A 21621-nucleotide genomic window follows, 5' to 3' on the forward strand; every position below is an offset into this window, starting at 1 on the left:
CAATGGACTACCGACGATCTATTTATTTTGCTAAAAATATAAACGTTTAAAATGTTATAAAAGTTTCATATACTACAGTTTATTCTTTTATCAGAAGTAGAACTAAAACTTTAGTCGAAAGTATTCATTGCCAAAACCACATCAAATTCGTGACATTGAAAACGGTTTCATTGTACTTTGTAATAAGAAACTGATTCAATCTTCTAACATATATCTTTCTACGCCCTATATCTTGCAATTTTCTGTAATTATCTGCCAATACATCTTCTCCATTGGAAAGTTGTCTAAACTTACTTAGCTAGAAACATGTAATATTTATTATGTTACTATGTGCACGTGAAAAAGAAATAAAAACATTTAGCTTCGATTGCTTGTGAAATATAGATGAGGATACCTGGGCAAAAGATATTGGTACCGGGGTTGGGAAAATTATCCACGTTACTACCTCGCTACATGGAGGTGTAGTTAACGAACCTTTATAAGTATAAAATACGTCCGTACTACGAGGTAATAGGGAAGCTAGTGTTATAGGTGTTTTTAATGGTATTTCTTTATTCAACCACTGCACGTCTATCAAATCGTTTAAAATGGGATGCAACAACATATTAGCTTCTTCCTGCAACTAAATGTAAATTCTATTATTCAAATGGATTTAGTAACTTATAATTGATTAATTACGGCATATCCTCGATTTACGCGGTTCATTCGTTCCACAGCTTTCAGTCTGAATCGATAACATTGTCGGTTAAATTGTATAGGGCGATTCTCTTGCTAGGGAACTTGAAAAAAATGGCGTCGCCTAAACGGGAGGTCACAACTTTAAGACTTACCGCGCACGTTATGAACTTACTTGGAAAAAGATTCCTAAAACCACAAGACCATCTTTGTAATTTAACGCATTAGACAAATTCAAATATGCTTTATTTCTATGGACAATGTGCATCTCCATTGGGTACCTACAAAATGAGCACGAACAAAATTAAATAAAAAAGAAACATACTGATGAACTTTATGGATTTTTTAATTTTGCTACCTGACACCGTTTAACATATGTTCGGATCCTCTGTTATTTTTTGCACCCCAGTGAAAATGCAAATGATCCACTTCGAACTCTTGATTTGCTTGAAGCGCGGCACCAAATATATAGGGCAAATGTATGTTCCTTGAACCGTTGTTTATGTTCATTAAAACTAAACAAACCGATTTAAAATTAAATATCAATTCATAGCAGTAAAATTATTTAATATCTCGATACTTGTTAGTTCAGTTCTTGCTAATTTTTTACAAGTTTCTTGTTAGTTTTGGTTTCGTTCGTCGAGGGATTTTTCGATTCTCGCGTTACAAATATTTATTTAAGAATCAAATTACCCGAATGACCACTATTTTTTAAGTATAGCGGCCCTGGAAGATAATCGTGATAGCCAATAACTTCAAGCGCAGGCAAAGGAAGAGGTACCGATTTGAACGATGAAATGGATACGGGAGACTGCAGTTTCCCGCCGCACGGCTTAAATTTCTGAATCCACATATGTTGCTCTAAAATATAATTATATTTTTAAATGTAATCGTTATAAACTAAAAATATATTGTTATTGAATATTACATACCACGTTTACTATATCCAAAGTTTCCAGTAACAAGCGATGCTAGAAAGCGTTTTCTAATATTGTCATTCTTTTCGATTTTATTTGCAATTCATATCGCAAAGTAATACAAATTTAAGGAATAATACATTACAAAATAAATATATGAATGTAATAAAATCGAATGCATAAATAATCCAACAATTACATTAAATATGTAACTATAATTGAACTTACTAGTTTCTAGAACAGTCATAATTGTTATAATGCTGTTCATGATTATTTAATTATTACTATTTACACTTTTAAATATGCATTTACAACTTGTAAGAATCTGTTGAAAATAATAATACGAATAAACTTAAGCTCATAATGCACTTCGTATACAGGTTCAAGAGACATACTGAGTTATTTCCAGCATCTTCACAGTCTGTTTCATTTACATGTTACATTCTCTATTATCATCGTCAATAGATGGTTTCTTCGGTACACACACATATCCGTGTGTGTCTCGTCTCAATTAGAACTATAGTAACATGGAATTCAGGTATTCACTTTGTATGAAACACATGTTGGCGTACACTTGTTATCATTCAACGAATTTACAAAAGGCTTAAAATAACAATTTTATATCACAGATAAAATAGTTATTGTAGTACGAAAAATGTTGTATCTAATAACAGCTTGTACAAATAAATTACTAAATCTTATATGATATTTATATCCTTGTTAATCATATCTATTTACTTTTAGTATGGCATCGCAACAATAAAATGTACACGCGTATAATAGATACAATAACAATTTATTTACATGTACATAAATGATATTTATTATTGCAATACAACGAACTACTTGAATTACTGCAAAATCTCAAGATTTGTAAATATTAATTGATAAATAATACGGAGCATCTCATTAAAAACAATCCCCTTTAATATCTTTGCTAGTTTAAATAATAGAAAGAAGTAACTTGGTTGCTTAGTTTTTACAACACATTCAATGTGGCACCAAAAATTCGAAGGGGATCCCTGGTAGCAGAAATCAATTTTTCTATCAAATGTATTCATTTATGCTACTTTTAATACTTTTAAAGAGATATGAAATACTTGGAAAACTCTTTTTCACCCTTCCTCATATCTTGGCAGAGAACCCTAAGTCGCGTACGTTCACGTCACCTGTATTTAATGGAATAAATAAAGTCTTAACAGAGATTTAGTTTCAAAATTCAAGTTGAAGCGTTAATAGTTTCGATGAAATTACCGTAAATTGCCACTTACATTTGTTTGGTTTGTTATAAACAGATATATTATACAACTTTACAACGTACATATACATATCAACATACTTACATAGTAAAAATTAAAAAATATATATCACAGACTGATAGCGATGTTCGACTATTGTTCAGTATGTAATTTTTTCTTATAAACATTATACTATTTATATTACGCAAATAGAAATATGCATGAACTGTACACGTGCATGAACATGTTATAAAGATTGTATTTACCGTGACTGTTTTAAGCAATATCTTATTAGTTTTATTTACATATCTTTGTAAAATGTGCAAACATAAATTGAACAAATTTATATAATTCTTTCTTTGCAATATAAAAACACACGATTACTTGCAATAATATTCGCGATATTATTTAACCAAAACTGCTGAAAGTAAAATGAACGTTCTTGCTGTAAAATAGATTAATATTGAATAGATTATAATACAACATTCATATCAAAATAATAAATAAACAACATTGACAATGCCGTTAAGCATTCGATTATTTGAAGAGTGTAATAAATTAGTCGTATAAAAAAGTTACTTTCAGTAATAAACATTTTGAGATGCAGTACCTTAGCATTAATAGCACCGTTTAAAATTTAACATGTTTCAATGACTAATACGAAGCGTTACAAATAATCAAAAGAAACGTGCCATAACATTTTACAAAAATATCAGGAAAGTTTAAAAGTTATAGTAAATGTAAATTGATGAGACAACTGATATTTTCAAAATCTAAAAAATATTATTCGCCCACACGCCATATAACTGTTTTTTTGTATTTGTTTTACACCATATTTACTAACAATTTATAAGTTAACGAACAATAGAAAAATACAGATTATAAAATTGAAAAAAATATCAGTTGTTTTACGATATAACGTTTTGTTATCTTATACCTAATTGCATATATATTTTCATTAATTAAATGTTACGTTGTTCTCAACATTTATTCATTTCTATTTACTTATTAAATTATAGATTAAAAAAAAAAGAATAATAATATCATTAGCTCGTGCAAGATACAAATTGTGTAATATCAAAAACTGTATCGATTTATTCTAAAAAATTTGATGTTCACCTGGTGTATTTCGTTCGACTAGGACTAGAATATTCATTTAGGCGTATTAAAACTCGTTTTACACTTCTCAAGTAGTTTCCGTTTTACAAGTTGTAATCTGCAAAGGGATCGAAAACAGTTCCTCCCATGGTGGTTGTATAGAATTAATGACCGTCTCGGCAGCGTTCACAGAAATGAAATTTAAGATCCACGAATCCTTTTGTTCTTCCACCTCGTCTAAAAAGTTTAAGGTCAATGACGATCTGTAATGTTCCTGTAAATGCGTCAAATGAAAAGAGTTAATTTAAAAAAAGAAAAAGAATAAGATTATTATATCATATGTATATAGTTCACATAAGCATTAGTTTACTCGTTCAATACACGTTTGAATTCTTAATTATAAAATAGTAACGAGTATGTGTTCTTAAAATCATATAAGAAAATCTATATGATTCTTTATGCAAAAAAATTGACCTTCCGGACCAGAATAACTACTTAAAATCACATATACGAGAAATGCATGTTACTCACTATTCCGATTAAATTGCTCATAGGTTGTTTCCTTATTATTTGCGGCGCTTCTTTGTTGCCTGGTAAGAGCCATTGTATATTACATATCACCAACACGGATGCAGTTACAATTAAACTAGATAATTTCAGTTGCACTTCGAGGCCTTGATATTTTAGTAAGGCGGAAGAAAATAATGCAAGTAATCTTACAGTATCGCCTTCTTGAAAATTCGTGCAATCTTTTAATAACGTATGCATCAAAGAAGTACAGTGTTCTGGTACTGTAAATTCAACCTTGCAACTAGGTGGTAGTGACAATTCTATAAATCAAAATTCATATACTTTTAGTATTGACGTTAGTTCAAAGGTGTCAAGTGGACATATTTTTTTGTTTACCAGTAGTATAAAATAAAAAATTATATGTTCTCTGAAAGTCTTGTAAGATGCATAAAAATGTAATAACAGGCTGTAGTTCTTGGCTCAATTTGTTCGATTGTTCTAATTCAATCAAAATGCCTTGTTTATACGGCAATGGCGCAAACGATCTTAATCTGTCTATTGTCCAACTGATTTCCTTATGCAGCCAACGTTGTGGATCCTCTCTATAATAAAAATTTAAAAAAAAGTATATCGAGCAAAAAATTTCTTTTTCAATATTTCATATAAAACGCGGTACTCTAAAGATATAATAACACTAAAAATGTTTTGCCTTTACCCTTCCAATCCATCGATTTTAAGAACGTAAACTGTTAATGTAGACAAAACCAAGCAACCAGGAAATGCTTCTTTCGTATTATGCATAAGAATGTCCGCCTAAAATTTATTGAACAGATGAAAAGTATTCTTCAATAATGGTTCTAAAAACTATTAACCAGTATCGAGCAATTATATTTGATTGTGTAATAAATCCGCATTTTTTTTTGTAAAAATATAAAATACTGCCAATTTTACATAAGATTTGCTTAAAACAATCTGACGAGACGAGGTCTGGTAAATACAATGGTTGCACATGATTCATAAAGTTATTAATATAAATTTCTCAATTATATTCTGCCCAATACTGAAGTAAACGGTAATGCGACATAATGTTTCATATATTACCCTAAGGAGAAAAATAAGTTCCTCGTTTTCGTGTTCGAATATGTTCAAAACGATATGTAACTTTATTCTATGATCTATACTGCTAAAATCTGTGTAAGAGTATGAAATATTGCTGCCACAAAAATGCGGTGCTTCTTCCTCGTTTAACGTTAATGGCTTATTACTGCCGATTTTTATACTCTGAAGTAAACCTACAAATTTCAATGCCAGCTATAATTACAACATCAACGAGCCACAGATTAAATCGACTACAGTTACATTTTTTCACCTACCACCTAGTATAGAAGTTAAGTTTGTTACAGATGAGACTTTGATCTCTTTATCGTTACTACTGTTAAGGGACTTTTCGTCCGCATTAATTTGCCTAATTATTTTATTTTCATACGCGGTACATATACTATCTGTTAAAGAGCCTGCAATTATAACGTTATTAGTGAATTATTGATTCTCGATTATTTGTGGAATGAAAATTCTGACAAACCTGAAGAGCTACTCTCGGTTAAACCAGTCATAATTGGTGCTACGTCTGGTATCGTTAAAAGGGATGGAACAACAGCGGTGCATTTCTCTTCCGAAGAGCGCTTTCTAGGCGGTATCGGATGAGTTCTATGATAATCGTGAAAAATATTACAAAGCAAGAATTAATCATTTAGTTACAATACATACGATAAGAATTACAGAAAATATAGCTTACCTCGAAGCATCGTCCAGAACTTCGATGCTACTTTGGCTCGGGTTGCTAAGTATTTCTATATCGCTTTCGTATTTTTTATTCGTATTTGTGGAGGGCGTGGACTCTCGCGATTCGTCTAAACTTGTCGCTGAACCTGTTAATAAAAAAAAAAACTAAAATATTTATATTCGTCCAATTAATGGATATTAAATGACAATGTTTCGCGCAAGTTTAACAGAAAGCTTATTATACATATGTGTATACACAGTAGTAGGTGCTCATACTTTTCTTTTTGTTTCTCACAGAACTATACTACTACTGACTACGATAAAAAGAAGTCTGTAAAAAAATGATAAAAACGTGAATAAAGAATAGAGGACACATTCATTCTTGCAGGCTTCACAGAAAAGTACCACGATTCGTGACAATTCTCTTTGATAAAATGTAACAACATATTTTTAACTGTATAATATCGATATATCGATGTTAAAATTAAATCACTGGAAATATAATATAATCAAGAAGAGAATTACTATATACGTTATAAATGTAAAATAGGTAAAATAAAACTATAAATATAGTAATGTTATGTAATACAATGTGTCCAGATATTTGAAATGTTGAAATTTCATGTACTTACGTAAACGAAATATTCCATGTTACATATTTAATAATCTAAAAAATAAAGCAATTTTGATCCGGAAGACACTTCAGGAGAGTGATAAATGGAAATTAAAAATTTATTCAAATACAAAAACAAAAATATGGACCAAAATAAACAATAGAAATTTACATTAACTAAATCTAAATAGTCAAGCAGCTAATATAATAGCTTATGCCTGGTCTTTTAACCATAAGGAAAGCTTGAAGAAACAGATAGTGCTGTAATAAATTATTGTGGCTAAAGCTTACAGCAGACTTGAGCTTGAGTGTGAGAGTCGGAGTGCACCAGAGAAGTGGTGACGGATATAGCTCGACCCTCCGTTCCACCTGCACCGGGGGATTAGTATGTTATAGTCCCAGTCAATAGAACAATGTATGGATATGCAGTCAGCAATATATAATTAGTGCGTTCACATTTAACGAATTAATAAATATAATTTTTCAGTAAAAAACTGAAAGGCACATACTAATATTAAAAAAAACTCAACATCATAAATGTTATATATACAATTAATCGTTTTTAGATAAACTTCACGAATACGCAATACCCGTTTGACGTTTAATACTTTAATTAATGTTTTAAGTTGAAAACGCCACATATACATAATAAAAACAGGGTTACGTTATTAAAATTATCTACAAATTCAGTTATAAAATTGAAAAAAAAATATAATCAACAAAAGTTACTATGTTTGTAATAAATGTGTAACTTCTATCAAGCACTTCAAATCGTTCTTAAATTGATCGTAACGTAAATTACATGCAAACGTCAAAATGAAATTTTACCAATGCTGGAGAAAGATTCAGAATGTTGCAAATTAGTTTTTGTAGTATTTTCCGGGTATTGATTCGTAGAGGAATATTCCGTTGAACCTTCGGAAGCATCACTTTCTGGGTCCACTGTTGACAGTTCATCTGTTTCTATAACTAAAGTACTCTCGCAAGTGGGGCATTTCAATTGTTTTAAACCTGGAAAAAGAAACACCGTTTATTATAATATCTGTACAAGGTACCCCTAAAAGTTATGTACAGTTCTATTACTGAAATTGTACCTGATGCGGATGTACTTATGACAGCAACGTATTCCGTATCCTGGGAGAAATGAGTTGAACATTTCATACATTTAAAAACTTTTAATGATATTGGTCGTTTCTTTATCCTCTCGCTAATTGTCGTTACTATTTTCTGAAATGTAATTAAGCAGGTACGGATTAACCCTCGCCCAACTTAGGAATGTGAAAGACAATGTTTTCTCATTTATTTACCTTTGCATCATCTGAATTCACAAAATATCTCCTGTTTTGACGGGTTTCTCGTTTTGTATCAAAAATTATATCTACCGTAACTGGTTCGCTTCTACCCCGCACACACGATAACACAGAACTTGTCGACCAACAATATTTCAATTTCCCAGTTATGGAATCTCTTTCCTTAATATCACTGAAATTGTTATATAACTGATATCATTCGGTAATTAATTAGTGTCTTCTATACAGATCATTTTAAATTTGTAATTTCCGGTAATCATTTGAGAAAGTATTTGCTACATATTAATAAAAAACACTTACTCTAGTGTTATTATCAAGAATAATTCTTCTAATTCGTCGCTATCTTGTTTCTTCTTGTGAACTAGATACAAATCTCCTTTTTCTAAATATTGAAAAAACAAAACTGCAGTTAGAACAAGATTCTTTTACCTATATGAATGTTTTACTTTCAATAATATACCTTCTTCCAGATCATAAGGAGGATCAGATATATTTACAAGAGCAATAGTCGTATCGTTAGACGATAGAGATTCAGAGACATTTTGTTCTTCCGTTGATATTTCAATCTGTTCTCCCATTGCACCGTTGCTTTCGTTATTTTCCGTTACTGAGTATCTTCCAGAATCTTCTATCGCCGCAGTTTCTACATTCTTAAGGAAACGAATTTCAGAATCTTGAGTATCTAGCATAGTGTATGTACTATCAAACTCCGGTAACGATTGCAACCCCGTAATATCTTGAACAATTGTTCCAGCATAATTGTTTAACCATTCATCCTCGCCAAATTTGTTTCGTAACGCCAAAATTTGTTTCTTCGTCTCTAGATGATCTTTCGAAGTTTCTAAAAAAGATTAAAATAAACGCAATATTTGTATTAAGTCATACTGAAAATAATTCTTTTAAATGCATTTGTTACAATGTTTGTTATTCTCTATGTAAGTATATAATACAAGATAATTAATTACCCGAATACGAGCTACAAACACTATAATTTTCCTTCAACTCTTTTTGTTTTTGTTCATCTTCTGCGATAATAGCTTCTTTAACATATAATTTCTTCTTACTTCTAGGTAAATTTCTTTCTAGATTATTCATCGATTTTTCTGCTACAAATTCATTAAAAGTAGACGTGCTCATAGATGCAGAAAGGCTACTAGAATTTAACGAATCTGATACAGACACGGAAAATTCACTTGACGCGGATTTTTCGGATCTGATCGCATAATATCGATTCCCTGCAATAATTTGTTTCTCTGACCTCGAAAGTGGCAAATGGTCTAAAACAAACTAAGTTATAAAATATTATTCGTACTTATGTAATAGTTTATTTGAAGAAAATAGTATATTTACGTATAATACAACACTAAAATATTTTGTTATTCTTAATACATGATTCACCTTGCTATCTTTTAAACTTGGATGCAAATACTTTATAAATAGCTGCCGATGTTTTAGGTGATATGATAAAGGATTGCCTTCCAGAGATATGCATAACAAAGTAGACATTTTTTCCAAAACCCACAGAGTTGAATGTTCCATCAAACAGTTATACGATAAATCTAATTTCGTTAAACATTTTAAATTTTGTAAGCCTGACGTGGAGAGAAAAAAAAAAGGAATGTAAAATTTTCGTTTACACACACATGTCATAAAAGAATCCAATGCAATAATCTATTACCATTTAACTTTTCTATATAATTATTCTTCAAAACTAATACTTGTAAAGAATATGAGGCAGCCTTATTAAATGTAGGTACTGTCTCGAGCTTATTGTATCCAAGATTCACATATTTCAAATTTGGCAAATAAGATAACTCGTCCGCAGATGTTATCAAGTTATGACTCAAATCTATTAATTGTAGCCAAGGTGCCAGCTCTAAAGATTTATCCAATTTTTCCAGACTATTATAAGATAATGTTAAATGTTTCAACGAGTCCCACACACATCCAATACTAGCACCTTCACCGCAACTAGCTGTGTAAAAATTATAAAAATCCTGTATATCGTTGGTAAATTATTCATAATAGATTGATCAAATGTCTCAAAAACTATAGAGTATTTCCTCTATAATGTTACATTTTCATGAACAGAATGACTAGATATATAAGTGTCCAAGGTTTCGACTAAATCTATGATCCGAAATACTTGAACTATCCTTATAAGTTGATAGCTTAAAACTTATATTCCCACCTCCGTATGAAAAGGATTAATTTTAAACATGTTTGTTTCATAATTACCTAATAATTGACTCACTGAAGAAATTCCTTTTCTACCGACGCAGATAATACTTTCAAGTTGACTTGTAAACTCTTGCAGCCCTTTCACAAGCTCAATATTAATTTTCTTCAGTTCCAGATATTTCAAATGTCTGAACTTTGTAATGTTAACAGGGATATCAGGATTATCCACGCAATAAGTTACTTTCAATCCGACTGTTTTTTGTATAAAATCATATAAAAATTTCAAATCGCTAAATATATTGATTTTTGAACTGTTGCACACTTGAAATGAAGTTTCTAAATCTTCCGGCTCGTCGATAATCGATGAAAAAGCTTCGTTTAAATTGTAAAGTAACTCTGTCGATAAGGATAATTTGCAAGATGCGCTCAACACTTTATCTCCATTTTGATGCAACAACTGTACAAGTTTCACTATTTCCTCCATATTAACTGTACAATTGAGCAGGTTCGTTTTTTGAATATTTTTTTGTTTCTCACTGAAACCTACAGAATTCATGTAACATTTAAAATTTGATCCAATGTAATTTCATACTAACCTGAAAGACAAAGAAATATTTTAGACTGTTATTACATAATTTTCATGCAAAAATATAGCAAATTTTCGTACACTGTTTGACGTCTAGCTTTAATTATCAAAGATACGTTTATTTACAGACAGTGTCGTGTTACCCTAAAAGTCATTTAACAACAGATTATCTATTTATATGAAAAACTTACGAGGTTATCATATATCGTCTAGACTATCCATATCGCTGGAAGAATTCATAATTATGTCGGAAACGATGTTGATTTTGTACATGTTATCACAAATGAGAGCAACACATGAACTAGGTACATATGTATCACCAAACCATTTAACAATTATCCTACGAAAATGTCATCCATCATTAAGCAACGCAATAACTTTAGTTTATGTTATTGCTTTATGAGCGTAACTCCTAAAACACATTTGATATTTCGAAACAAATTTATTATTTCGTTTAAACCCATGGATAATACGGTATATCGTGATTTATATAAAGCGTAGTATAGCACTTTGAATACATGTTAAAACGATGAAAAACTACGTTTCTAGCCAACTTCGAATCGGATAATACTGCTCGGATTTACGTTGTATTAACGGGAATATAATAAATGAATCATACCTAGCAGTACAACCTTCAACAAATAACAGTTTCGAAATCTCTGAAGAGTGAATAGATTGAACCAGTGTGGCCAGATCTGGCATAATTGAGTGCATCGACGTCGACATTAGTAACGACGAACTTCCTTAGCGTTTAACGGACTGGTGGGGAAAAACGATATATCTTACCGCACGAGCCACATGTCACGCCAGGTCAGCACTTCATGCAACTTTGGGAAATTGATAAAGAACGCGAACGGGAGCCACGGGAATAACAACAAATAAAATTAGAGTTCATGGATACCTAAAAAAAAGTATTAGACAACATTTCGTTTTGATTCAGATTAAAAATCAAATATTGTTTTAAATTCGCAGCCATTAGCTCGGTGTTACCCATAATGAAGAAGTTCTTCTTCAAAGCGAATTTAAAACAATATAAATTTGATTTTTAATCTGAATCAAAATGAAATGATGTTTAATACTTTTTTTTAGGTATCCGTGAACTCTACTTCCAGAAAAAATTTCAATGAGATAAGTTTTACTATTGTAAAAGTTACGATCGTTTGAAAATTGACAATTTTTCTGAGCAATTTGTCATTTTACGACGTTAAGGAACAACTTTTCGAATATTTCTAGAATGTCTACATATTCTTCGCCAAAATACGCGTTGTTTGCATTATGAAACATTAAAATCCACCAATCCGTTCAGAAGTTATAATGTTGTAAACATACCAAAATAACAAAAATATTTAAAAAGCGTTTTGTTAATTTTGCTGTGGAAGGAAATTTATCTCTGTTTAATTTATAATATTTTTAAAGATCCGTTTAGCGTTTAATCACTGAAATAGTAATATTTAAAAAATAATGTTTAAATACTAAAATATTTGAAATATTTTAATATTTTGTAGGTTTGAAATATTAAAATATTAAATTAATGTTTGATGAAAATTGCTGTTATTCGCTGCCCTCTGGTGATGCGTCCCGAAGACGTCGTCAGATAGCCACACAAAAATATAAGATCAAAATAAATAATACGTTAGAAATAGTTTAAAATATTCAATGTCTATCGTTTTCTGTCTAAAATGCCATAAATCGCCAAATGAGCAAAATATTCGGAAAAATTAACTATCGGTGTTAACATTTTTTTATAGTGGATATAATTAAACAAACACACAGAACGATGGTTCAATTATTCCAAAACATTATATAGAAATTCCATACTGTATAACATGTATTTAGTTAAACGCATTTAAGTAATTGAACAATTCTATGTGAAACTAACAACAATAGACGTTCACCGAAGTTTCAAAATAAGCGCATATTAATTTTTTTTGGTGTATATGAAAACGTAATAACCTATACGTATTTTGACGATTTATTATGCGTAACGTACATTAATTGATGGAACCGTTGCTTTCGAATGTAACACATGCTGCGTATTTTACTAATCAATACAACAATATAATACATAATGTGATAATGGAATTTAGATATTTTAAATAAAAGAACGTGGAAACACATTTTATAGTGTCATTATGACGCGAAAGTGTATAATGTGCAAAGAAACCAACTACAGGAATACTTACAGCTTTTTCTCAGCGCCAAAAGATCCAGAAACACGTAAAAAATGGCAAAATGTAATTTCCATTGAAAATTATGCTGTCACTGATGATACATATGTCTGCAGCAAACATTTCAGCGAAGACGATATTATTACACATTGGGTTAGTGGAGTACCACCACATGTTATAACGGTAAATCATACTTTGCATTTATGTTATCAGTATAAATTTGCAATTTTCATTTTTCTTACAATTCTATCGTTTCTATAGATTAAATATAAAAAATGTAGATTACGACCAGGTGCTGTGCCCAGTAAATATAATGCTGAAGATGAAACAACCAAACTTGAATCTTGCGATTCCGATTTAAACATAAAGTATTATTCATCGTGTAAGGTAAGAAAAACAAGTACGTCGGAAGAAAAAAAAAGGGATTTTCTGATACCCAGAACCGATGAAAAATTACAAATAAATTGCAATGAGAATTGTAAAATTACATCTTTACATCGCGAATCGTCTCATAAATTTGACGATTATGATTGTTCGCTGAATAGAAACTCATTGACTAAAAAAGAATTGTCAGAAAATGGCTCGAATACAAGTAAGATACACGAAGAATCTAAAGTTAAAGAATGTCTTGAAAAAAATTTAAAGCATATGAAACGAATTAAAACGGTATATCAAAAAGAAGACAGTATTACTTCTGACACAAACTCGACTAAAGACACGAATTCTGAAAATAGAAGGGAAGTACAAACCCAAACATGTAAAGAAGATAATTATTTGAGCATGTCTAAAAATATAACAGAACCTTCCTCAATACTTTTTAATGTCTCTGAAGGAGATGATACACCGGTACAATTATGGGGAGAAGAAAAAACAAAAGAAAATACTTGTTATAACGAAGAGCCAATGGGTGGTAGTTTTAAAAAAACAGAAGATTTATATGCAGAAAACCAAATAGAAAATAATTTAAATTATGATCAGTTAAACACATGTTATTCTATGTATAACGATATTGAAGATAGTGAAATGTTATTTGAAGATTTACTTGAAGTATGCACCGAATTATTATTACCGCCCGGTTGGTCTTGTTTAGTAACTTCAAAGGGGCATAGTACGACAATTGTGTATCTGTACATGGCAATGACCAAAAACGGAATGCCTTTCGCAGAGAAGCAAGTTTTTATAAAGAGTGATATGATATTACATTGTGCTGCTGTAAATAGAGAAATTAATCCACTTATTCATAACCTGATAAGGGAAGGAAAACATTTAAAAGTACAAAATTTATTAGATGTAGAAGAACTTATCGATGAATTTGATCAAAGAACCATTTGTCAAGGTATGTACGCTCTTTTGTTTTCTCCGTCAACATTTTCAGCAAACATTATATATTTTCTTTTTTAATTAGGTATATACAATACTGAAGGGTTTCAAAAAGTTTCTGATATAAAAGTAGCTTATAAAGATGGCATAAAATGGAGACATATTTCATGCCCATTAATAGTGAATAATGATTCATTAAGATGTACGAGATGCATTACTTTAGCTCATAAATTACAACATAGATCAAAAAGTTCTCATTCTTTTTCTTACAATCTTCCTATATTTACGAAAAAAAAACAGAAAGTATATACAATTCGACAAAAATACAAATGTACACGGAAACACGACCGTAGATATGAATTTATAAAAACATTCAAGGAATAAATAATGTCAAATAAAATTCTGAAGAAACACAATCTCGAACTACACTTTCTACACACTTTGTACAAATATGATAAATTTTTACAAAAAAAAAAGAAGAAGAAGGAAGGAATTGTTTTAGCAAGGAAATAAAAGTAGAACCTATTTATAAAAAGTCTCTTTAATCGTAATAATTTGGATTTGTATTTATAGTTTAAATTGGACTGTCTAAATATAAAAATGATATACTCTTAGATCATCGCTTTAATTAAGAAATTAAATTACAACACCAAAGAGTTTTACTAACGTCTTCTAGGTTTTATTGCAGAATCATTTTCTTTGCTAAAATTATTTGAAAAGTAATTCTTCTCCCTCAGTTTCTGGTTTTTCTGAAATGGTAAAAAAAAATGTGTAAAATTTATAAATGTCTAAACTATACGTTGTAAAAGAGAAAAAAATGTGTCCAATGTTTATTCAACTACTGTTACGAATAATATAACATCTATACGTTACAATCTTTTATGAATTTGTAAAACCCTTATTTTTTCCTTATTACCTCAGACCACTCTAATTCTAACTGTTGTAACAGTTTTGGCGATAAACGACCTTGGGACATTAAAGACTTTGTTAATTTTCCTTTCAATTTCGGTAAAGCGGAATCTGAAATATGTTAGCGAATCAGTTTTTCTTTTCGAAAAATTTAAGTCTATATAACTTTCTAATATAAGTTGTATACAAACTTTAAATATCAGAATTTTTAATAGTTAACAAATTACCTTTCTGTTTAACATACATTTCACTTGTATTTGTTCCATTTGCAAAGATCTGTTCATCTGTCGATTCAACAGAATTGAATATTATTATTCGTTGCATCTAAAATAATTAGTAACTAATATTACATCTCGAAACGAAGCATACCTGTTCGAGTTTTCTGGAACAATATTTTCAATCTTTGAATTCCTTTTTCGATTTTTCTGTCTAAATCTTTTTGTATATCTCTAACTGCATTGCCGTCGGGAAATAAATCCAGAAACCGATAACTAGATAAAATTTAAATGATTTTAAGAATTGTGTGTATTAAAAAATAGAATCATTATATTACTACTATTACAGTCACTTACCTTAACCAAAGATAAATATCCAGAATATCAAATACTGCTTCCAAATGTACCAAATCGGCAATAGTTGTTGGTGATTTAGGAGGCCAATTAATTTGTTTATTCAACCAAATAACAGTTATTTTTTCGTTTCTACTACATTGTCGTGCATACTTCGTAACAGATTAAAAAAATTTATATTATACATAAAAAGTTTCAAAATATTTGCGTATCTTACCTTTAAGAACATGCTGCACACAAACGGTATTTTTTTATTGATGGGTGCGCAACAAAACACGTATCGCATACGAAGAGGTAGCGGTATATGTTGTATCATGTCAGCAAGAAATTTAAAATCATTCAAATTGCAAATGAAATAAAGAGAGTCGTCGACTTGGGATAGCGCAACAAAAATATTCTGAAAAAAAAAGAAAAGAAGATTAAAACTACAGTAGATTATAAATTAGATTTAAAGAAACCTTACAATAAGATTTGATAGCGGTGTATTCGGCAGATAATAAGCATATAACTCGATTTGCTCGGCAGTCGGATGAAGTCCAGCCTGTTTTATTGTTTCTGGGTTTTCCTTTAATAACTTTTGTAACAGATTAAGATCTTCAGGCCTAAAAGTCGTAACATAACCCTACAATATAACATGTAATAATATTAACTTTCATATATATCATTGGAATAATTTTATTCCTATTTTAATAAATGCAAAATTATTTACTGTTGGCCATTGTGTCCCGTAACGACCTGCACGCCCCGCTATTTGTAGCGCGGTGGATACAGAAATCGTGTCAATTTCTTTTTCTCCTTTTTCATTTAAAGATGGTTGAGAAAGAGAATAAAATATAACTCTACGAATGTGTCTGAAATAATATCAATGTATCTTGTTATTTTCATTGTGTTATAATATTCGGGCACCCAAATGTTATAGATCGTCGAATTTCCGATTCGACCCAAACTCGAAATATCGGGTATTTGCCCACAGTTAATATTCGTCCCATTATTATACATAAAACAGTATATTTAATGTATTTGCCACGATATTCCTATAATACTATGCAAGTAAAAAAATTGTATAATTGTAAACTTACAAATTAAGACCCATTCCTATTGCATTGGTAGCTACTAATATCTTACAGGGATCATTCACATCGTTGAATCTGGCAGCTTGTGCAAGTTTTGTACCTGGCGGTAAACTACCATATATTACTGCTACCTGTTTTCTCATGGTTTCGATAGCTTGCGACACAGTGAATATATCATTTTTATTAAAACAAACTATGCAATCTCCTGGCTCAACATTGTCTAAAGCACAAAGTGCTTTGTGTTGTACAACAAGAGACGTCAGTCGTTTGTACTCCAATACTTCTACTTTTTCTCTTGTTGTTGAACATATAGATTTTACCTGCATTAAAATAAAAATTTTTGCAAATCTAGGTAAACATATAATTTATGAAATAGAAATTATGAAACCAACTATAGGTATAGCAGCAGCTTCACCACATAAATGTATTTCATCCGCAATAATGCCAAGAAGAGCTCTTGTCCATGCCCATCCTCTAGATGGGTCACGTACTAATTGAATTTCATCTATTACCGCTACTTCGTCTGTAAAAAAAATTAAATATTATATTACATAAATTTTATTCATTTGTAAAAGAAAGATTTAACGTGACCGATACTTACAAACATTATCTATATTTACCATTTCTACAGAACAGGCCACATGATTTGCAGGAGACATTTCACTTTTGGCGTAGCTTCTTTCTTCTCCTGTTATTAAATCACAGGGTGTCCCCTAAAATTATTTATACTTAATGTAATGAAATTATTTTAATGGTAATTTCATACATGCTACTAACCAATGCATTAGTCCTGTTAAATACTTCAACAGCTAATAATTTTAACGGCCCACAATAAACACCAGTTTTTGCCGCCATGAAGCTTTTTAAAGCTTGATAAGTTTTACCACTATTCGTAGGACCAGCATGATATACAATTTTTCTGGTTTTTGCTCTTGTTGCAGTATACCTATAGATAATGAAATTTAAAAAAACATAGTTAAATATATTCAATTAGCATAAGTTATATTAAAATCTTACACTTTATCGTTGATTATTATTACCAATTAGGTGGATGTCTGAGATCACTAATTTGTTTAAGATCGTCCAAGCAATCAATATGTGGGTACATTTCTTTGGTATAACGTAAAAAGTAAGGAAATATATCTGAAACATTCGCAGCTTCCTGAATGACATCATTTAAAATAACATGAAGATCAACAGGTAGCGAATCGATTTCTAAGCAATATTTTCGAAAACTGGCCATCGCTGTACGTAAGAGATCATCTGAAAAAAATATAACAGCCAGTAAGAAAAGACATTAACGACTAATATTTTAATAAAAATAACACAAATGGTGATAGTTACTGTCCAATCCATATTTTAAAGCTAGGTCCATCACGGACTTCTTTTGTTCAAAAATATTTAAAAATTTGATAATCTCAGATTTATTTAAAGTGCCAGTTAATTCAATACCAATATTTTTATCATTTGGATTTGTTTTAACAGGAACAGGATGATATAATACAGACACAGACTTGGACGAACGTTTGTTACTACATTTTTTACTTATGATTTGAGTAAATCTCATTGTGGGATATAATTGTCTGAAAATTATATTCAAAAAATAAGTTGATATAATCACTTTTAAAGAACACTTGATATACGACATTTGTAAATATAATGAAATAATAAAAACCTAAATAACGGTGATATCAATGAATTACTCCGTTTGAAGTGGTCTATAACAAAATATTTGAATGGTACCATTTTCAAAACCAATATTATTTATTTTCATATTCTACAGTTTATAATAAGAAAAACCGACCCTCGTGCATAACCTCAAAAATAGAGATATGTGGCGACATCACTAGTTGAAACATCACAACATTAACTTTACACAATGGTCAAATCTATACTAATTATTTTTTATCTTACTTATCTATACGAGTTAAACATTTTATTTTATATAATTCCAATAATAACAGTAGTTATTCGTTGAATTATAATAAATATTTCCTGATTATAAATTTATGGTAAGTTTCGAAATTCCATGATGCTAAATTACATTAAAAATTGTCCGATACTTCGTTTGTTTCTTTGCTCGATCAACCAGTCAGAAATATGCATCTGGGAAGGTTAAATCTCTTGTAAAATTGATCTCTTTTCTATAAATTTATGTATTATAAAATAGAAGAAAGTATGAGTAAGTTATAACAACAGTATTGTATCTTTGAGTAGACAGGTAAAACAAAATTATTGCAGATAAAAAATCATCGACGTGTAATGTAAAACTGTGTTCGAGCAATGATTTACCAACTTCGTCGGAAGTTCGTGTTTGTCTAGGCCCGTCTTTGGCAGAAATATTTTTCGAATATAGTCACGATGACACGAAAAAGCTTCTGGACTTGATTACGCCGCAAACAACGCTAAAATCCTGTTTCACAATTCCAGCTGATGATCATTTACAGGACGATGTATCACCGTTAACCGACGATGAAGTCATTAAAGCAAACGCGCATACAAATATATTGAGTAATGTAACAAGTAGTGGTGCGCGGATACAAATTCGAACCGTTAGAAATCGGCGAATTCGAATGGATTTCTATATTATTTCGGGCCAAACGGTCTCGAACAACCTCAAACCTGTTTGGTTGCTTGAGATGTATCGGGTACCGGCCGAACCGCCAATTTCTCCGCAATCGAATCAACGTTTCGGGTTACACGCACATCCCTAATTACAAATGAATTAAACGTATTTTGTATAACTATAGTTTTAAATGAATTTGTTAGAAATAGGTGGAGAACTCCTAGAATGCTTCCAGAAACAAGTTCAAAAGGAGTTGCGCGAAAAAATAGAAAAACAATCGCAAGTAAAATTTTACATGTATCAGGCGAAAAAAAGGAGAGAAGCTGAGATCAAGGCGCAGGTGTTACACGAAAAATACAAAGATTACATGAAAACCGTTCAACATCAGTTACAGGAACAACTCGATGTACCAATTTTTGTTTACTTCGTTTAATTTTATGTAGTTAAGACAAAACAAGCAAATACAACTACTGGTGGTCCTCTGACTCGAAGTCCCGCGGGACCGCCCATATATCTTGCTCCCTTGCTCTCAGACAGTCCCACATGTGTGTGTAACTGCCGCGACGAATAGCGAACCAGAGTTCAATGTGTACGTGGGAATAGGTGTATCCCTTCTACTTTTCTCGCATTCCTGCCGCGGGACTTCAAGTCAGCGAAGTACAGTACATACAGTTACACGTGAAAAAACTCTAGATCGAATGGGCGAATGCTGCTACAGAATGTACAAAAAATATCCAAAAATCAGTGGTGCAAGAGCGAATCAACGTAACTCGCGATATGATGGAAAAAATGCGGACCGAAGTCGCTTACGTTGTACAGTCGTTATACCAAGAATTCGAGGAATCTTTTCGTGCTCAAAGAGAAAACATAATCGCTGATTTCAATGGAATTATGAGGTTCATGGTTGCATATTAGTAGATAACATTTGCATTTACCTAACTGCTCGTAAATTATATAGGGAAACGCACGTGAAATTAAACGCGGAGAAAAAAGAATTCGAGACGAAAGTTGGCAGAGAATTGTACACTCAGAAGAACCAACTTCGAATGCAAAACACCGTAAATATAATACATGTTCTCTGTTTGGAACGAATACGATTTTGTAGAGAAAAGCATACCATACACAAGTACTTTCAGGTAGAGGGACCTTTGATCTCGTTCGTAGGTATTAATTCAAAGAGATTATCGTTTTATAGAAACTTATGCCTAAACAGAAACAAATTGCTGGATTGCACGAATTGATTGCCCGATTGAACAATGTTATAACCGCGATGAGGGAAGAGATTATTGAATGTCACGTGGAGAAAAAATCACTGGAAGAACAAATTTGTGATGTTACTAGGCAGTTTCAGAAATTCATAAATTTCGTGTTTAATGCTGTGCCGGGACAAGCAGAATATTTGCTACCACTAGAATTACAAGGATTGGTTGTTTCTGATAAGGATAAAAAAGAAAAAAGTAGTAAATAGAAAAATTTATGAACTTGATTGTAAAGTTCTGTGCATCGTCCTTCCACGAGAAGAAGGCACAGCTTGTTTACATTCCCACTCTTGTTGCAGTTCGCTGATTGGCTGTCACCAAACTTCGTCACCGTTTTCGACCAATACCTGCGAGTCAGCGGACTGCACGGGAGTGAGGATATAAACACGCTGTGCCTTCTTCTCGCGGAAGTACGGTACGTATATACACAGTCCTATTTTAGTTTTTTATAGAGGTTTTAACAACTGTTTAAGGGAAATTTTGCCACTGGTTTTTTAATCGTTTATTGAATCATTTCATATTTCGACCCAGTATGCGTCAGACCTACGATACACCAAGTTGAGTGGCCAATGAGATTTTCTCGTTCCACGAGGTTTTGTTTACACGTAGTATGTATGCTTCGAGTTGAATAGAGCATGTGCGAAGGGTGTCAATAAAAACGTGAAACCTTTTTTCAAAGTCAATATCTCATACGAAAAGAAATAAATCAAGTTTGAAGTTTCCTTATTTAGGTATAAGTAATTACATGTTACTGATGTGAATTCCAGCACGTGGTTTTCATATTGTAGTCAACTGATAGCGCGGTTGCGCAATACTGTGCACATGGAAAACACACGTGTTCGTGCAT

The 21621-nt window shown here is 31.3% G+C and overlaps 5 protein-coding genes across 8 annotated transcripts; 2 read left to right on the top strand and 3 right to left on the bottom strand.

Annotated features, from left to right (window-relative positions):
* Positions 1–124: 124 nt before the first annotated feature.
* Positions 125–1962, bottom strand: LOC122396582 (putative carbonic anhydrase 3). Its single transcript, XM_043395118.1, has 7 exons — positions 1821–1962; positions 1608–1646; positions 1369–1536; positions 1034–1190; positions 851–956; positions 395–622; positions 125–298 (listed from the first exon to the last, which is right to left on the bottom strand). Exons 1-7 carry the CDS (start codon positions 1858–1860, stop codon positions 125–127), a joined length of 912 nt encoding a protein of 303 aa, XP_043251053.1. The 5' UTR covers positions 1861–1962.
* Positions 1963–2449: 487 nt separating this feature from the next.
* On the bottom strand, positions 2450–11629 carry LOC122396312 (serine/threonine-protein kinase 11-interacting protein). 4 transcript variants are annotated; one of them, XM_043394592.1, is made up of 20 exons: positions 11530–11629; positions 11102–11322; positions 10382–10867; positions 9822–10118; positions 9542–9735; positions 9109–9430; positions 8604–8984; positions 8444–8525; positions 8141–8315; positions 7928–8060; positions 7662–7844; positions 7125–7202; positions 6234–6366; positions 6021–6145; positions 5812–5952; positions 5540–5730; positions 5154–5251; positions 4835–5040; positions 4460–4758; positions 2455–4202 (listed from the first exon to the last, which is right to left on the bottom strand). In XM_043394592.1, exons 3-20 carry the CDS (start codon positions 10806–10808, stop codon positions 4017–4019), a joined length of 3651 nt encoding a protein of 1216 aa, XP_043250527.1. In that variant the 5' UTR covers positions 10809–10867; positions 11102–11322; positions 11530–11629; the 3' UTR covers positions 2455–4016. The 4 variants fall into 4 exon arrangements, with proteins under 4 accessions (XP_043250529.1, XP_043250527.1, XP_043250526.1 ...); XM_043394591.1 differs by having other exon boundaries at positions 10382–10920; XM_043394593.1 differs by lacking the exon at positions 7125–7202 and having other exon boundaries at positions 2460–4202; positions 10382–10920.
* Positions 11630–12519: 890 nt separating this feature from the next.
* Positions 12520–14793, top strand: LOC122396642. The gene is made up of 3 exons (XM_043395226.1): positions 12520–13261; positions 13340–14414; positions 14484–14793. The coding sequence occupies exons 1-3, from the start codon at positions 13043–13045 to the stop codon at positions 14780–14782; spliced, it is 1593 nt and encodes a 530-aa protein (XP_043251161.1). The 5' UTR covers positions 12520–13042; the 3' UTR covers positions 14783–14793.
* A 246-nt stretch (positions 14794–15039) lies between these two features.
* On the bottom strand, positions 15040–18790 carry LOC122396641 (ATP-dependent RNA helicase SUV3 homolog, mitochondrial). The gene is made up of 15 exons (XM_043395225.1): positions 18625–18790; positions 18294–18532; positions 17990–18212; positions 17727–17895; positions 17551–17662; positions 17342–17472; positions 16956–17269; positions 16586–16727; positions 16340–16498; positions 16094–16273; positions 15880–16028; positions 15677–15798; positions 15535–15591; positions 15315–15418; positions 15040–15147 (listed from the first exon to the last, which is right to left on the bottom strand). The coding sequence occupies exons 1-15, from the start codon at positions 18693–18695 to the stop codon at positions 15061–15063; spliced, it is 2259 nt and encodes a 752-aa protein (XP_043251160.1). The 5' UTR covers positions 18696–18790; the 3' UTR covers positions 15040–15060.
* A 337-nt stretch (positions 18791–19127) lies between these two features.
* Positions 19128–20983, top strand: LOC122396583. Its single transcript, XM_043395119.1, has 6 exons — positions 19128–19131; positions 19191–19460; positions 19719–19921; positions 20209–20411; positions 20474–20651; positions 20729–20983. Exons 1-6 carry the CDS (start codon positions 19128–19130, stop codon positions 20981–20983), a joined length of 1113 nt encoding a protein of 370 aa, XP_043251054.1.
* The last annotated feature ends 638 nt before the right edge of the window (positions 20984–21621 follow it).

This window comes from Colletes gigas, unplaced genomic scaffold, assembly GCF_013123115.1.
Source record: "Colletes gigas isolate AHSC1104 unplaced genomic scaffold, ASM1312311v1 Colletes_gigas_Sc00007, whole genome shotgun sequence".
NCBI lineage: Eukaryota > Metazoa > Arthropoda > Insecta > Hymenoptera > Colletidae > Colletes > Colletes gigas.

Coding starts and splice junctions, on each gene's coding strand:
- LOC122396312 (XM_043394591.1), bottom strand. CDS start 10,880: ATGAATTCTGTAGGTTTCAGTGAGAAACAAAAAAATATTCAAAAAACG. Junction 9,431..9,541: donor CAAGTTTAAAAGATAGCAAG/GTGAATCATGTA, acceptor TTTATAACTTAG/TTTGTTTTAGACCATTTGCC. Junction 6,367..7,124: donor CACTCAAGCTCAAGTCTGCT/GTAAGCTTTAGC, acceptor TTTTATTAACAG/GTTCAGCGACAAGTTTAGAC.
- LOC122396641 (XM_043395225.1), bottom strand. CDS start 18,695: ATGGTACCATTCAAATATTTTGTTATAGACCACTTCAAACGGAGTAAT. Junction 17,473..17,550: donor GGTAAATATAGATAATGTTT/GTAAGTATCGGT, acceptor TTTTTTTTACAG/ACGAAGTAGCGGTAATAGAT. Junction 15,419..15,534: donor AATGTATGTTAAACAGAAAG/GTAATTTGTTAA, acceptor AACATATTTCAG/ATTCCGCTTTACCGAAATTG.
- LOC122396582 (XM_043395118.1), bottom strand. CDS start 1,860: ATGAACAGCATTATAACAATTATGACTGTTCTAGAAACTA. Junction 1,537..1,607: donor CTTTGGATATAGTAAACGTG/GTATGTAATATT, acceptor ATTATATTTTAG/AGCAACATATGTGGATTCAG. Junction 623..850: donor TTTTAGGAATCTTTTTCCAA/GTAAGTTCATAA, acceptor ATTTACATTTAG/TTGCAGGAAGAAGCTAATAT.
- LOC122396642 (XM_043395226.1), top strand. CDS start 13,043: ATGACGCGAAAGTGTATAATGTGCAAAGAAACCAACTACAGGAATACT. Junction 13,262..13,339: donor TACCACCACATGTTATAACG/GTAAATCATACT, acceptor TCGTTTCTATAG/ATTAAATATAAAAAATGTAG. Junction 14,415..14,483: donor TCAAAGAACCATTTGTCAAG/GTATGTACGCTC, acceptor TTTTTTAATTAG/GTATATACAATACTGAAGGG.
- LOC122396583 (XM_043395119.1), top strand. Junction 19,922..20,208: donor AGTTACAGGAACAACTCGAT/GTACCAATTTTT, acceptor AAAAAACTCTAG/ATCGAATGGGCGAATGCTGC. Junction 20,652..20,728: donor CCATACACAAGTACTTTCAG/GTAGAGGGACCT, acceptor ATGCCTAAACAG/AAACAAATTGCTGGATTGCA.